We start from the raw sequence: 17,367 nt of genomic DNA, 5'->3' as shown, positions 1-17,367 counted from the left end.
AATAAAGGAAAAAAATTCCTGAATACAAATACGACTAACATGAAGATAAATAACACCTTGTCTCCAAACTCACGTGTTTTGTGGGACCTAAGTTCAGGGGACAGTAGTAGGCCTCATTTCACAGGCAGACCAGTGCACACTTTGTTAAAAAGTGCCCTACTCCTGCTGGGAATCAAACATTGCCTGCAAAAAGCAAAGAGAGCCTCTGCAAACAACTAGAAAGGAGGAAAATGATGCTAGGACCCCAAAGCAGAGCACATGTAACAAACACATAGGAGACACTTCCTGAAGCACCAGACCCTGGGGAACATGTGATACTGCACTGCAGTGCAGGGCAGTATAGGACCTCTTTTTCATAAGGGAATTGTTGTCAAAGGCAAGAAATGTAGTTGACTTTCCTAACACAGAGAAATAGACGCAGAGAGTTAGACAAAATGAGGAGACAGGTGAATATGTCCCAAATGAAAGATCAGGACCAAACCAAAACAAGAGACTTAAATGAAATGATTACAAGTAATATGCCTAATAGAGAATTTAAAGTAATGATCATGAAAGGACACTTGGGTGGCTCAGTCAGTTAAACTTCCAATTCTTGGTTTTGGTTCAGGTCATGATCTCAGGGTTGTGAAGTTGAGCCCTGCATTGGGCTCCATGCTCAATGCGGAGTCTGCTTGAGATTCTCTCTCTTCCTATGTCCCTCCCCCTCCTCTCTTTCTCAAATAAATAAATAAAATCTTGGGACACCTGGGTGGCTCAGCGGTTGAGCATCTAACTTCAGCTCAGTGCATGATCCCATGGTCCCAGCATCCAGTCCCACATCAGGTTCCCTGCATGGAGCCTGCTTCTCCCTCTGCCTATGTCTCTGCCTCTCTCTCTCAGTCTGTGTCTCTCATGAATAAATAAATAAAATCTTTACTGCCTTTGGCCCAGGGCACGATCCTGGAGTCCCGGGATCGAGTCCCACGTTGGGCTCCCGGCATGGAGCCTGCTTCTCCCTCCTCCTGTGTCTCTGCCTCTCTCTCTCTCTGTCTATCATAAATAAATAAATAAATCTTTAAAAAATAAATAAATAAAAATAAAAATAATAAATAAATAAATAAAATCTTTTAAAAATCTATAAAGTAATGATCATAAAGATACCAATTGGACTTGGGAAAAGAGTGGAGATTATCTATGAGACCCTTTAACAAAGAGAGAAAAAACTAATCAGACCATCAAGAGCACAACAAATGAAATTAAAAATGCATTTAATGGAATAAAATAACAGGCCTGAGAGAGCAGAGGAACAAATTAATGATCTGGAAGACCAAGTAATGGAAAGTAACCAAACAAATGAGCAAATGAGATGGGGAAAAAATTATGTGAATTGAAAATAGTCTTGGGCAACTCAGTGATTCCATCAAGTATAATAACATTCACATTATAGGGATTCTAGAAGTAGAAGAGATAAGAGACAGAACACTTATTTGAAGAAATAATAACTGAAAACATCCCCACCCCGGGGAAGGAAACAGATACCCAGATACAGAAGACACAGAGAATTACCACCCCAAAATCCAACTCAAGAAGGTCCACACCAAGACACACAAAGTGATTAAAATGATAAAAAGCAGTAATAAAGAAAAAAATTTAAAAGCAGCAAGAGAAGACAATTATACAAAGGGAACTTCATGAGGCCATAAGCAGATTTTGGATCAGAAACTTTGTAAGTCAGAAGGGAATGACATGATATATTCACAGTGCTGAAAAGAAAAAATCTGCAGCCAAGAAAACTCTACCCAGCAAGGCTATCATTCAGAAGAGATGGAGTTTCTTTCTTTCTTTCTTTTTTAAATTTATTTATTTATTTATCTGAGAGAAGGAGGGAGAGAGAGAGAGAGAGAGAGAGAGAGAGAAGCTGTGGGGAGAGGCAGAGGCAGAGGGAGAAACAGAATACTTGCTGAGCAGGGAGCTAGATGTGGGGCTCAATCTCAGGACCCTGGGATCATGACCTGAGCTGAATGAATACACTTAACTGACTGAGCCACCCAGGTGCCCTGAAGGAGTTTTTCATACCAACAAAAACTAAAGGAGTTCATGAGCACTAAACTAACCCTACAAGAAATTCTAGAAGGAACTCTTTGCATGGAAAGGAAAGAACATAGTGATAGTATGAAAAGTAAAAAATACAAAAGCAGTAAAAATATTTCTATAAAAACCAGTCAAGGGATTCCTAAAAAAAAGGATGTAAAATATAACACCATATATCTAAAATGTGACAGAAATGGAGAGGTGTAAAAAACAGGCTCAAACTTAAATGGAGATCAACTTAATACAGACTGCTATATGCAGAAGATGTTATATACAAACCTAATGGTAACCACAGATCAAAAACCAGTAATAGAAATAATAAAGAGACAGGAATCCAAGTATAACACTAAAGAAAGCCAACAAACCATGAACGAGAACAGAAGAGAGAATCAGAGAAAAACTACAAAAACAACCACAAAACAAGAAACAAAATGGCAATGAACACATTATCTGTCAGTAATTACTTTGAAAGTAAATGGACAAAACACTTCAATTGAAAGACATAAGGTTACAGAATGGTTAAAAAAAAAAAAAAAACCAAGATCCATCTATATGCTGCCTAATAGGAGACTCATTTCAGACCTACAGACACCTGTAGATTAGAAGTGAGGGGATGGAGAAATATTTATCATGAAAACTGATGTTAAAAGAAAGCCAGGGTAGCAATATTTACATGGGACAAAGTAGACTTTAAAACAAAGACTGTAACAAGAGACAAAGTAGGACACCATATAATAATTAAAGGGAAAACCCAACAAGAACATACAATTGTACATATTTATATACCCAACATGGGAGCACTCGAATACATAAAACAATTAATGATAAACATAAAGGGGATGCCAGGATGGCTCAGCGATTTAGTGCCTGCCTCCAGCCCAGGGTGTGATCCTGGAGTCCCAGGATTGAGTCCCTCATCAGGCTCCCTGCATGGAGCCTGCTTCTCCCCCTGCCTTTGTCTCTGCCTCTCTGTGTGCGTGTGTGTGTGTGTCTCATGCATAAATAAATAAAATCTTTAAAAAAATAAAGGAAAATTGATAGTAATACAATAATAGTAGAGCTTTATTTTTAAAAGACTTTATTTATTTATTTATTTATTTATTTATTTATTTATTTATTTATTTATTCAGGAGAGACACACAGAGAGAGGCAGAGACACAGACAGAAGGAGAAGTAGGCTCCCTGTGGGGAACCCAATGTGGGACTCAATCTCAGGACCCTGGGATCATGACCTGAACCAAAGGCAGATGCTCAACCACTGAGCCACCCAGGCACTCATAGTAGAACTTTAATACCCCACTTACATCATAGGACAGATCATCCAAATAAGGAATCATTAAGGAAACAGTGGCTTTGATTGATGCACTGAACCAGATGGATTTAACAGATATATTCAGAACTCCATCCTAAATCAGCAGAATACATATTCTTTTCAAGTGCACATGGAACATTCTTCAGAATAGATCACATACTAGGCCACTAAACTAGTCTTGGTAACTTCAAAACGATCAAAGTCATATCATGTATATTTTCTGGTCACAATGCTATGAAAGTGAAAATCAACAAGAAAGAATCTGGAAAGAGCACAAATACATGGTGGTTAAAAACATGCTACTAAACAATGAGTGGGTCAACCAAGGAATTAAAGAAGAAATAAAAAATTACATGGAAACAAATGAAAATGAAAACACAAAGGTCCAAAACTATTGGGGTGCAGCAAAAGCTGTTCTAAGAAGGAAGTTTACAGCAATATAGGCCTATCTGAAGAAGCAGGAAAATCTCAAATAAACAAAAAAGGCTAGAAAAAAGAACGAACAAAGCATAAACCCAGCAGAAGGAAGAAAATAAAGATCAGAGCAGAAATAAATGACATAGAAATAACAGCAACAAAAATAGAAAAAATCAATGAAATCAGGAGCTGGTTCTTTGAAAAGATCAACAAAATTGATAAATCTCTAGCTAGACTCTCTAGCTGGGGGGTGGGGGAGGAGGTCGGAGAGAACTCCAACAAAATCACAAATGAAAGAGGAGCATTAACAACCAACACCACAATATACAAACAATTGTAAGAGAATATTATGAAAAATTGTATGCCAACAAATTGGACAACCTAGAAGAAATAGATAAACTCCTAGAAACATATAATCCATCAAAAGTGAAGCAGGTAGAAGTAGAATATTTGAACAGACCAATTACGAGCAAAGAAATTGAATCTGTAGTCAAATAACTCTCAATAGGTAAAAGTCCAGGGCAGATGGCTTCACAGGTGAGTTCTACCAAATATATATATATTTATTTTTCAAGTTTCAGATATTTATTATTCAGTGTAAACCCCAACACAATACACCAACATGATTTCATGCATTTAGAGGGGAAATATTTCCTGGATAAGTGGAAAATTGTGCGGATGGCTTCTGGAAGACCTTCATTCTAAGCAGCTTTATAGTGAAACATTTCATTTAGAAGTCTGGACCTTCATTCTTCAGTTTGCTATAATCTACATTCACTGAGTAGAACTTATATTGATCATTGGGACCCGGTTTGTTCCAAGGTTCTGGGTTATTCTTCCTATCCCAACTGACATCTGGATTGAACATTGCCAAGCACAACACATACAGTGCTGCTCCAGTACCTCTTGCCTCAGTAAATATGAAGAGGGGGATCAAGCTCGGATGCTTCTTGGCCTGACCCATGATCTGGTGTAACATGGTTGCGGCAGAGGTCTCCTGTGCAGGGGAAGAAAAAAACCGAGTTTCTGCAAGGCCCGGAACTAAGTAATGCCTCTCTACCAAATATTTAAAGAAGAATTAGTACCTATTTTTCTTTAACTGTTCCAAAAAATAGAAGAGGTAGGAAAGTTTCCAAATTCATTCAGTGAGACCAGTATCACTCTCATACCCAAACTAGATAAAGATACTACAAAAGAGAGAGAGAGAGAAAGAGAAGAGAGAGAGAGAGAAACTACAGGGCAATATCTTGATGAGCATACATGCAGAAATCTTCAACAAAACACTAGCAAACCAAATCTAACAATACATTTTAAAAAATCATATACCACGATCAAGTGGGATTTGCTCCCAGGATGCAAGTGTAGTTCAATATTCACAAAACAAGAAACAACAAGAGTTGTTGAGGATGTGGAGAAAAAGGAACCCTCATACGCTGGTGGAATGCAAATTGGTATAGCCAGTTTCCTCAAAAAGTTAAAAATAGAACTACCCTATGATCTAATAATCAAAGAACTGAGTACCCAAAAATACAAACACACTAATTCAAAGGGATACACACACCTCTATATGTATTGCAGCATTTGTTACAATAACCAAATAATGGAAGTAACTTAAGTGTTCATTGATAGATGAATGGATAAACGGAATATTATTGAGCCATAAAATGAAATCTTGCCATTTGCAACAGAATGGATGGAGATAGTGCGTATAATGCTAAGTGAAATAAATAAGTCCCAAACAGACTGGGAATTGACCTCAGTCTGGCTAGATCCCACAACCCTGAGATCCGGAGGCAAGAGTTTCACGTTCAATAGAGGCACCCAGCGCCCCCTAATGGCTATTTTTCAAAGTGGTATTTCACTGCGGTTTTTATTTGCATTTCCATATGCAAATTCCATTTCAACATATAGTTAATGAGCATCTTTTCATGTGTTATGGGCCATTTTATCTTCTTCTTTTTTTTTTTAAAGATTTTATTTATTTATTCATGAGAGACACACACAGAGAGGCAGAGACGCAGGCAGAGGGAAGAAGAAGAGGCTCCATGCAGGGAGCCCGACGTGGGACTTGATCTGACGTCTCCAGGATCAGGTCCTGGGCCGAAGGCGGCGCTAAACCGCTGAGCCACCCGGGCTGCCCCCATTTTATTTTCTTTGGAGAAATATTTCATTTGCCCATTAAAAAAATGTATATTTGTTTATTTGAAGGAGTGAGTGAGAGAGAGAGCACATGAACAAGGCAGAGGGAAAGGGAGAAGCAGACTCCTCTGCTGATCAGGGGGCCAGCGTCCAGGCTCCATCCCAAGATCCTACCGTCATGGACCTGAGCCAAAGGCAGACACTTAACTGACTGAGCCACTCAGGCAGCCCTCATTTGCCTATTTTAAAATTGGGTTGTTTTCTCTTTATTAAGTTCTAAGAGTTCTTTATATATTTGATACAAGTCTCTTTTCAAATACATAATTTGCTAACACTTTCCCCATTTTGTGGGTTGTCTTTTCACTTTCTTGTGGCACAAAGGTTTTTAACCTTGACAAAGCCCATTTTAAAAAATTATTTATTTTGTCATGTGTGCTTTGGTGGTGGTGGTCTTCTTCTTCTTCTTCTTCTTCTTCTTCTTCTTCTTCTTCTTCTTCTTCTTCTTCTCTAAGAGGGAGAGGGGAGGGGTGGGGCAGAGGGAGAAGAAGAGAGAGAATCTTAAGCTCCATGCTGGGCATGGAGCAGACACAGGGTTCCATCTCACAACCCTGAGATCATGACCTGAGCTGAAATCAAGTCAGACACTTTGTGGACTAAGCCACCCAGGCACCTCCTCTATGTTTTCTTCTAAGAATTTTATAATTTTAGCTCTTATAATTGTGCCTATGATCCAACTTAAGCAAATTTTTTTTTGTGTGTAGTATGAGGAAGGGATCCCATTTAATTCTTTGCATGTGAGTATCCAGTTGTCCCAACACTGTTTGTTGAAGAGATTATTCTTTCCCAATTGGATTGTCTTGGCATCCTGTAGAAAATCAGTTGACTGTAAATGTCAGGTTTATTCCAGGCTTTTAGCTCTACCTCACTGATCTATATGCTTATTCTTCTATCAGTAACACACTGTCTTGATTACTGTAGCTTTGTAGTAAATTTTGAAATCAGAGCATGAGTTCTCCAACTTTGTTCTTTAAGATTGCTTTGGTGATTCTGGGTTCCTCACATTTCTATATAAAATTTAGGAATTTGTCAATTTCTACAAAAAAGCCAGGTTGGATTTTGACAGGAATTGTGTTAAATCTGTAGATCATTTTGAAAAGAATTGCCTTCTTTTAACAATATTAAGCCTTCTGATCCATGAACATGAAATGTCTTTCCATTTATTTAGATCTTTAAAAATTTCTTTGAGCTATGTTAAGTAGTTGTCAGAGTATAAGAACTAGTGCTGTGGTGGTAGAGTGGGTTGTTATTGTTAGGATGTTTAGCTTCCCCTATTGCACATGAATTGCATGGGGAAGAGAAGACCACCAAATAAAAATCTGTGTTCTCTTCAGACAGAACAAAAGTAGATACGGTGAGTAGTAATTCCTTAGGCTTGGTTGATAAATTAGGAACTCACAAAGGGAGGCAGAACGTAGTTTAACTTTAACTTTTCTTTTTCCTTCTGCTTTTTTTGCAGCTGTGGCACTTCCAGGGTAAGGAAGGATGAATAGATGACTGGTAAATGGGCAAAGGTTAGTGCTATTATGGTTTTCTCTTACCTGTGGAATGCCCTCTGTGATCAGGTGTCTCTCCTTTATGAAGCACTTTTATGGGAAACCTGTGGTGGACTTCCACACACCTTTCTATGCCAAAGGTAATCTTTTCTCTGGGTAACTTTGGTGATCTTCCCTCACTTTTTCTGTCCTCTAGTTGTACATCTTCTCTTTTTGGCAGGGTGGAGGTGAGGAATGAGGGGGTGTGGGGGAGTGACTGTCATTCAGTGGTCAGTTTACTCAGACAAGTTTCTTTCAGACAATTCACAACTGGCTACCTGTAGTGAGGGTTTCCATTTGGCTCATGCACTCTTGACATGCCAAGTGTTTGAAGTACACTGTAACTAGCTCTGACTCCCCTCTCCTTGTCTTGTTGTCATAGTAGTTCTAGCCAGTCTCTTGCCTTCAGACTTCTCCAGATAAGAATGGGCATTAAGTCTAAGACTCCTGGGAATCTTATCAAGCTCTCTCAGATCTCCCAGCTCTGCTCTGATAGTAAGTAGCCTGGGGTAGGCCTAAGAGTTTCTGTAACTCAGCCAGCATTCATTCAAGGAATAAATGCTAGTATCACCTGTTGCAGGCAATCCCAATATCTGTGAAGATTCTCTTGGAATTCTACGTACTTAACTTGGGGGAGAGCGTGTGGAAGAAGGAAAATGAGCAGAGCTTTTACTAGCCTCTATGACCTTGTGTGAGTTAGGAAAAGGACCTTACTCCTCAAGATACTTTACTGCCATCTGCTGGAAAATTGTTTTAACATTACATAAATTTCCGATGACTGTAGGGTGAATGGTGCCCCCTGTAGTTGTGCAGTGTACATGTAGCACAGCTGTAAAGAGTGTTTCCAAGAGGAAAAAAATCTTAACACCCTTTGCTTCTATGAATTCCTTTCAATGACTCCTTCTGTAGCAATTTTTTTTCTCATTCGTAGATTATGTGTGATAAGGGTTTTTATCTTTTTGTAAATCCTGCATAGATGAATTTAGCACCTATCCTCCCAATGTGAAAGTATTTGTTGGTATTTATCTTCAACTTTGTGGCCTTAGATGAAATTATGAGAAAACAGAAAATTCCCATTTTATTTTTTGTTATTGCCATTTGTTGGCCAACTCTTAGGCAGAATGCAAGGTAACTTACAGGAATCCAGAAACAACAGCTCTTTCTAAGTGAAGTACAAAATATCTACAACAAACTTTCCTCTGCCTAAAAAGTTAGTAACCAAATTTACCTGGACCAAGAATGGGTCAAAGAATCTAAAAAAGTCTCAGTTTATATGTTAGAGCCAAGTACATAATTAGTGGATATTAGATGAATGAACGAATGAACAAGAAAATGAGTAAATGAATGACAAAATGAAGACCATATGAGAATCTGAATCATTTGTTTTAATTCATCAGGTTATTTCTGTGAAAATCTGCCCCACATCAATTGTATTAGTTTCCTGAGCCTTCATAAAAAGTTACCACAAACTGGGTGGTTTTAAACAACAGAAATTTGTACACTCACAGTCTTGGGGCCAGAAGTCCAAAATCAAGGTGTTAGGAAGGTTGGTTCCTCTTGGAGGCTAAAAGAGAATTCATTCCATGCCTCACTCTTCTGGTGACAGCTAGCAATCCTTGGCATCCTGTGGCTTGTAGCTGTGTAATTCCAATCTCTATTTCCATCTTCACACGGCTTTTCCCCTGTATCTCTCTTGTGTCTCTAAGCTTCTTCTCTTTTCCTTTATAAGGACACAGCCATTGGATTTAGGGTCTATCCTAAATCTAGGGTGATCTTACCCTGAGATTTTCAACTTAATTATGTCTGCAAAGACACTGTTTCAAATAAGGTTGCATTCAGGGGTACCAGGGATTAGAATTTAGATATATCATTTGAGGGTGCATCATCTAACTCACTACCCAGTGAAAATTTCTCATATTTTGGTCTATACCTCTGTCCTGCAATACAAATGAATGATTTTTTCCATAGCTGCTTTCCAGCAGATCGTAGGATTCTATTTGGTCAGTGCAAGTTTGCTTTGACTTTCCACCAATATCACTACCAATTATGAGGAATACACCCATCACTGTACCCACACTAATGAGGTCACATAAGGTGTCTGGACTTTGGATGATAACAAGCTAAAGAAACTCACAAATAGAAAATCATCTTGTCCCTAATATTCTGAGAGATACAGTAATCAAATTAATTGAGATGTAAAAAAAAAGTGATAGTCTCTTTGAAAATATAGAGAAACAAGAGGCACATTAGAAGATTCCTTCCTTGTTAGCCCAGTGATTTTTTCCTTACACTAAAAAATTTTAGAGTATTCCAATTTCTCAAAAACCTCTACTACAAAAATGAAATAAGAAAAATCTTGTTCTTCAGCAAATATGTATAACAATAGCTTCCAAACTAGAATGAACCCATTAAAATACTTTTCTTTTTTTTTCATATATAGTATCTTTTGGTAAGCAGGGAGACCTTGTTTCTTCTCACTGAATTGTGACTGAAAGTACTTGGCCACCGTGCAGCTCATCTCAGGATCTGAATAGGCATCAGCTTCATACCATGTGCTTTCTAGTCTGAACAGAAGGTGCTCACAGTACAAAAGGATTCCTCCATGAATAACATTCATTGTTTCTTGTCTATTCCTTTTTCTTCTGCTGAGTTAAAGTATTCTTTCTGAAGAATATTCTTTGGGTTTCAAATAAAAATTTTATCAAATATAAACACATGAAGGGATCCCTGGGTGGCTCAGTGGTTAAGCTTCTGCCTTCGGCCCAGGGCATGATCCTAGAGTCCCAGGATGGAGTCTCACGTTGGGCTCCCTGCATGGAGCCTGCTTCTCCCTCTGCCTATGTCTCTGCCTCTCATGAATAAATATATAAAATCTTTAAAAATATATATATAAACACATATGGAGGGAACACTCACAAAGCCATCGCCAAGATTCTAGACTTAACAATACTTTGTCAACAGTATTATGTAATCTTTTTTTTTGTGAAATATTTTAAAGAAAACCCTAGACATTGTGCCATTTCATCCCTATATATTTTAGTAATCTCTGAAAATTATAGACATTTTCTTACATATCATACACAACACATACTCAGCAATAATTCTTCAGTATTATCTAATACCAATCTGAACACCAATCTATGTTCAGATTTCTCTGATTGTCTCAAAAATGTCTTTTTGTGGTTTTGGTTTCATTAAATCAGGATCCAAATAAGACCTACATACTAAATTATATTGTTGTGTCTTTTCAATCTCCTTTAGCACAGGGTTTTTCATCAGTGGCACTATTGACATTTTGGAGCAGATAATTCTTACATGTTTGGGGTGTCCTGTGCATTGTAGGATGCTAAGTAGCATCCTTGACCTCTACTGCTTAGTTTCCAGTAGCACTTTTCACATTGAGACAATAAAAAATGTCTCCAGAAATTGTTAAATGTTCCCCTCAGGACAAAATGTCTCTGGTGAGAACACTGATGTAGCATACTCCTTCTTTTTTTTAAAATTAATTTTTAATATTTTTATTTTTGGGGGGAGGGAGTAGCAGAGGGAGAGAAAGAATCTTAAGTAGGCTCCATGCCCAGTGTGGAACCTGATGAGGGGCTCAATCTCACAAGCCTGAGATTACAACCTGAACCAAAATCAGGAGTTGGACATGTGGCTCCTAGGTGGCCCCTCTTTTTTTTTTTAATGTGACATTGACTTACAGAATAAATTAGATGAGTTATCTTATAGAATGTCCCACATTCTGAATTTGTCCGCTTCCTGATGGTATCATCTAATTTATTCCTCTCTTTCTCCTGTCATTATAAACCAAGTTAAGAGAGGCAAAATTAGTGCCTCAGGCTCAATATTTTTGATGAAAATACTTCAGAGTTAATGCCATATTATATCAAATCAGGAGACTAGCATATCTAATTGTGTTATTACTAGTGATGCTAAGATTAATCAGTAGGTTCAGATGGTGACAGTCTGAGCCCTTCATTGTAAAGTTCTCCAACAACCTTTTATTTAGTGGTTTCATTTATTAATGATTTTTACCCCTATCAACTATTTCATTAAGTTTAATATTAGAGATTTTCTAATTCTGTGCTTTATAATTTTATTTTATTATTTTTAAACGATCTTATTTATTATTACCAACTTGTGGGAATTTTAAAAAATATTTTATTTATTCGAGAGAGAGAGAAAGAGAAAGAGAAAGAGAGAGCGAGAGAAAGGCAGAGACACAGGCAGAGGGAGAAGCAGGCTCCATGCAGGGAGCCTGAAGTGGAACTCAATCCTGGGACTCCAGGATCACGCTCTGGGAGGAAGGCAGATATTCAATGGCTGAGCCACCCAGGTGACCCTGTGCTTTATAATTTTAACATATAATTCTTAAAAATGTTTAAAGTTTTTATTTAAATTCCAGCTAGCATACAGTGTAATATTAGTTTCAGGTGTACAACATCATGATTCAACACTTCCATACAATACCCAGTGCTCACCACAAGTGCACTCCTTAATTCCCATCACCTATTTCACCCATCACCCATCCACCTCCCCACTGGTAACTGTCAGTTACCGGTCAGTTTGTTCTGTATAGTTAAGAGTGTTTCTTGGTTTGCCTCTCTCTTTTTTTCTTCCTTTGCTCATTTGTTTTGTTTCTTAAATTCCATATATGAGTGCAATCATATGACATTTGTCTCTGACTCATTTTACTTAGCATTATATCCTCTATATCTCTCCTTGTTGCAAATGGCAAGATTTCATTCTTTTCTATGGCTGAGTAAGTAAGGTATATATATACCACGTCTTTGTACATTCATCTATCAATGGAAATTGGATTGCTTCCATAATCTGGTTATTTTAAATAATGCCGCATTAAACATAAGGGTGCATATATCTTTTTGAATTAGTGTTTTTGTATTTTTTTCCCAGAGGAACTTATTTATTTATTTAAATTCCAGAACAGTTAACATACAGTGTTATATTAGTGTGTACAATATGATGATTCAAGCTTCTATTCTATGTTATTCAATACGCATCAAGATAAGTGTACTCTTAATCTCCTTCACCTATGTCACCCATCCCCTCACTCACATTCCCTCTGATAACCATCAGTTTGTTCTCTATAGTTAAGAGTCTGTTCTTGGTTTGTCTCTTTTTTTTCTTTGTTCATTTATTTTGCTTCTTAAATTCCACATGGTTGTGAAATAATGTAGTATTTGTAATATTCCATTGTGTATATATACCACATTTCTTTATGCATTTATCTATTGATGGATACTTGGGCTGCTTCCATAATTTGGCTATTTCACATAATGCTGCAATAAACATAGGGTTGAATATGTCTTTTTGAATTAGTGTTTTCGTATTTTTTGGGTAAATACCCAATAGTGGAGTTATTGGATCATATGGCAAAACTATTTTTAATTTTGAGGAATCTCTCTAGTATTTTCCACAATGTCTGTACCAGTGTGCATTTCCACGAACAGTGCACAAAAGTTCCTTTTTCTCTACATCCTCACCAACACTTGTTGTTTCTTGTGTTTTTTATTTTAGCCATTTTGACAAGTGTGAGGTTATATCTTGTGGTTTTGATTTATTTCCCTGATGATTAGTGATGTTGGGCATCTTTTCATGTGTCTGTTAGACATCCGTATGTCTTCTTTAGAAAAATTTCTCTGTGTCTTCTGCCATTTTTTAAATTGGATTATTTGGTTTTTGGGTAGTGAGTTGTGTAAGTTCTTTATATATTTTGGATACAAACCCATTATCAGATATGTCATTTGCAAATTTCTCCTTCCATTCAGTAGGCTGTCTTTTAGTATTTTGATATAGTCCCAATAGTTTATTTTTCCTTTTTTCCCCTTTGCCTCAGGAAGCATATCTAGAAAAATGTTGTGAAGGCCAATTACTCCCTGTGCTCTCTTCTAGGGATTTTATGGTTTCGGGTCTTACATTTAGGTCTTTAACCATTTTGAGTTTGTTTTTGTGTATGGTGTGAGAAAGTGCTCTGGTTTCATACTTTTGCGTGTGGCTGTCCAGTTTTCCCAACATCATTTGTTGAAGAGACAGTCTTTTTCCCATTGCATATTCTTGCCTCCTTTGTTGAAGAAGATTAATTGACCTCATAATGGTAGATTTATTTCTGGGCTCTCTATTCTGTTCCATTGATCTATGTGTCTATTTTTCTGCTAATACCATACTGTTTTGATTACAACAGTTTTGTGGTATATCTTGAAATCTGTGATTGTGATACCTCCAGTTTTATTCTTTATTTTTTTTTAATTTATTTGTTTATGATAGTCACAGAGACAGAGAGAGAGGCAGAGACATAGGCAGAGGGAGAAGCAGGCTCCATGCACCGGGAGCCCGATATGGGATTCGATCCCGGGTCTCCAGGACCGTGCCCTGAGCCAAAGGCAGGCGCCAAACCGCTGCGCCACCCAGGGATCCCCTCCAGTTTTATTCTTCTTTTTCAACATTACTTAGGCTATTTGGAGTCCGTACAAATTTTAGGATTATCTGTTCTAGTTCTGGGAAAAATGCTGTTGGTGTTTCCATTAGGTATTGGATTAAATGGGTAGATTGCTTTGAGTAGAACATTTTAACAATATGTCTTCTTCCAATCCATGGGCATGAAATATCTTCCTATTTGTTCGTTTCATCTTCAATTCCTTTCATCAATGTTTTATAGTTTTCAGACTACAAGTCTTTCACCTCCTCGGTCAAGTTTATTATTTTTTAAGGACTTACTTATTTTAGAGAGAGAGCATGAGTGGCAGCAGGGGCAGAGGGAGAGGGAGACAAGCAGACTCTCTGATGATAAGGGAGCCTGATGCGAGGCTTAATCCCAGGACCCTGCGATCATGACCTGAGCCAAAATCAATAGTCAGATGCTTAACGGACCGAGCCACTCAGGCACCCCTTATTTTATTATTTTTGGTATAATTGTAAATGGGACTGTTTTCTTAATTTCTCTTTCTGCTACTTCATTATTAGTGTATAGAAATGCAACAGATTTCTGCACATTGATTTTGTGTCCTGTGACCTTACTGAGTTAATAAAAACTTTTTAGACCATCTTCAATTTACAGTGGAAAGTACAGCGAGTTTCCATGTACCCCCTGTCTCTATACCCACAGTTGCTTCTGCTATTGACATCCCACACCATAGTGTGTATATTTGTTACAATCTATGAACTCTGTTGTCACCCAAAGACCATAGTTTACATTAGGGTTAACTCTTGGTCCTGTCCATTCTAGGAATTCTGGCAAATGTATAATGACATGTATCCACCATCACTATATCAAACTGGGTGTTGTATCTAAAATGTCATTGTCGGGATCCCTGGGTAGCGCAGCGGTTTGGCGCCTGCCTTTGGCCCAGGGCGCGATCCTGGAGACCCGGGATCAAATCCCACGTCGGGCTCCCAGTGCATGGAGCCTGCTTCTCCCTCTGCCTGTGTCTCTGCCTCTCTCTCTCTCTCTCTCTCTCTGTGTGTGTGTGTGACTATCATAAATAAATAAAAATTAAAAAAAAATTTAAAAAATAAAAATAAAATGTCATTGTCATAGTGCTCTGCCTATTTATCCCCCCCTCCCATGAATCACTTTTGATGTATGTTTTTCTATTTAGGTTCTTACAGTTTGCAGGTAATATGAATTTAGGCTTTATATCCATGAGTGGTACAGGTCTGGGTTATGATTTCTTCAGATTTTAGCTGACAGCAGCATTCACTACTGCTTCTGATAAAGTCCACAGTATCTGCTCATTTACCTCAAGGGCAGTCCTTTGTGGCTCCTGGGGTTATGCAGGGACTTTGGTTTTAGCTCTCTTTCTTTTTTTCATATTAGGATCTTATTTTTAAAGTCTGCATTTATTTAAAAAATTTTTTTTATTTAAAAAATTATAAAATACACATACTATACAATTTTACCATCTTAACTATTTTTTTAAAGATTTATTTATTATTTTAGAACGAGAAAGCCCAAGCAGGAGGGCCAAAGGGAAAGAGAGAGACTCTTTTTTTTAAATAAATTTATTTTTTATTGGTGTTCAATTTACCAACATAAAGAGAGACTCTTTTTTAAAAATTTTTATTTATTTATGATAGTGACACAGAGAGAGAGAGAGAGAGAGAGAGAGAGAGAGAGAGAGAGAGAGGCAGAGGTAGAAGCAGGCTCCATGCACTGGGAGCCTGACACGGGATTCGATCCCGGGTCTCCAGGATCCCGCCCTGGGCCAAAGGCAGGCGCTAAACTGCTGCGCCACCCAAGGATCCCCAAGAGAGAGACTCTTAAGCAGACCCATACTGAGCATGGAGTATGACTCTGGGCTGGATCTCATGACCCCAAGATCATGACCTGAGCTAAAACCAAGCATCAGAAACTTAACCATCAGATGCCACCCAGGTGCCCCCCCTTAACTATTTTTAAGTGTACAATTCAGTGGCATTAAGAATGTTCACATTTTTGTGCTACCATCACCACCATTCATCTCCAAAATTTTTATCTTCCCTAAGTGAAATTTCATCCCCGTTAAACAGTAACTCCCCACTCCTCTTTCCCCCAGCCCCTGGAAACTATCATTTTACTGTTTATCTCTGCGAATTTGACTATTTTAAGTACTTAATATAAGTGGGATCAACAAATATTATCTTTCTGTGACTGGCTTATTTCACTTAACATAATATCCTCAAGAGTTTGTCCATGTGTCAGAATCCTCTTTCTTTTTAAGGCTGAATAATATTCTATTGTACATATATATATCACATTTTGTTTATTCATTCATCCCTCAATGGACACTTGGGTTGCTTCCACCTTTTGGCTATTGAGAATAATGCTACTATGAGCAAGGATGTACAATCAGCCTCCTGTCTTTTGTGGACTTAAGACTTAGTGTCTTTTCCTCATATATGTATTTAAGCTCTATCCCCTCTATCCCTGGGGCACCTGGGTGGCTCAGTTAGTTGAGTGTCTGACTCTTGATTTTGGCTCAGGTCATGATCTTGGATCATGGGATCCAAACGCCTTGGGCTCTGGGCTGAGTGGGGAACTTGCTTCTTTTCCCTCTCCTTCTGCCCCTCCTGCAGCTCTTGCATGTGCATGCATTCTCTCTCTCTCAAATAAAATAATCTAAAAAAACAAAAACCCCAAAACAACTCTGTCGCTCAGCCCCTAAGACCTATTTCCAATTTCAAAACCTCTCTGAGTGATGTAGCTTCTGCTCTCACTTGTCAGTGTGACTGGGTACAACTGTGCCGGTTATACCCTATACAAAGGCTCTTGGGCAAGGTGGTGTGACTCAGTAAAATCTCAGAACTCAGGGGCACCTGGGTGGGTCAGTTGGTTAAGTATCTGCCTTCAGCTCAGGGCATGATCCCAGGGTCCTGGGATTGAACCTCACTTCAAGTTCCCTGCTCATCCAGGAGTTTGCTTCTCCCTCTGCCTCTCTCTCTCTCTCTCTCTCTCTCTCTCTCAAATAAATAGATAATAAGAACTCAGAACTCAGAAAGTTCTGCACCCACAAGAGTTAATCTACTCAGACGGTGGTCCATTTTCTGATTTGTACAAAGGCACCTAACAGTTTGGCTACCTTGCTTCCTGTTACGGCTTTTCGTTTCTGCTTCAGGTCTGGCATCTAGAGAGTTTCTTCTCTTGTTTTTGAACTTATCTAAATATTCGTTTTGTTATTGTTGTTTGTGTTTTATCTCTACAGGTTTAGAATAAGAAGAAAAGGGGATCCCTGGGTGGCGCAGTGGTTTGGCGCCTGCCTTTGGCCCAGGGCACGCACGATCCTGGAGACCTGGGAGCGAATCCCATGTCGGGCTCCCGGTGCATGGAGCCTGCTTCTC

The 17,367-nt window shown here is 38.4% G+C and overlaps 1 protein-coding gene and 1 long non-coding RNA gene across 3 annotated transcripts in view; one reads left to right on the top strand and one right to left on the bottom strand.

The window, feature by feature from the left end:
* The window catches only part of LOC129506343 (uncharacterized), a 68,372-nt gene extending 51,097 nt beyond the window's left edge, over positions 1 to 17,275 (top strand). The window contains exons 2-3 of the long non-coding RNA XR_008663745.1: positions 7,455 to 7,509; positions 17,232 to 17,275. This is a non-coding gene — a long non-coding RNA (uncharacterized LOC129506343). The remainder of the gene's footprint in view (positions 1 to 7,454; positions 7,510 to 17,231) is intronic.
* The window catches only part of LOC129506342 (cytochrome c oxidase subunit NDUFA4-like), a 42,492-nt gene continuing 29,492 nt past the window's right edge, over positions 4,368 to 17,367 (bottom strand). For both annotated transcript variants that reach the window (XM_055320000.1, XM_055320002.1), the window contains one exon: positions 4,368 to 4,796. In XM_055320000.1, coding sequence (XP_055175975.1) covers positions 4,530 to 4,778 — 249 coding nt within the window. In that variant the 5' untranslated portion in view covers positions 4,779 to 4,796 and the 3' untranslated portion in view covers positions 4,368 to 4,529. The remainder of the gene's footprint in view (positions 4,797 to 17,367) is intronic.

The sequence above is a fragment of the Nyctereutes procyonoides genome, unplaced genomic scaffold (genome assembly GCF_905146905.1).
Source record: "Nyctereutes procyonoides isolate TBG_1078 unplaced genomic scaffold, NYPRO_anot_genome, whole genome shotgun sequence".
Taxonomy (NCBI): Eukaryota; Metazoa; Chordata; class Mammalia; order Carnivora; family Canidae; genus Nyctereutes; species Nyctereutes procyonoides.
Note: the sequence above shows the minus strand (reverse complement) of the source record. Positions and strands in the feature narration are given on the sequence as shown.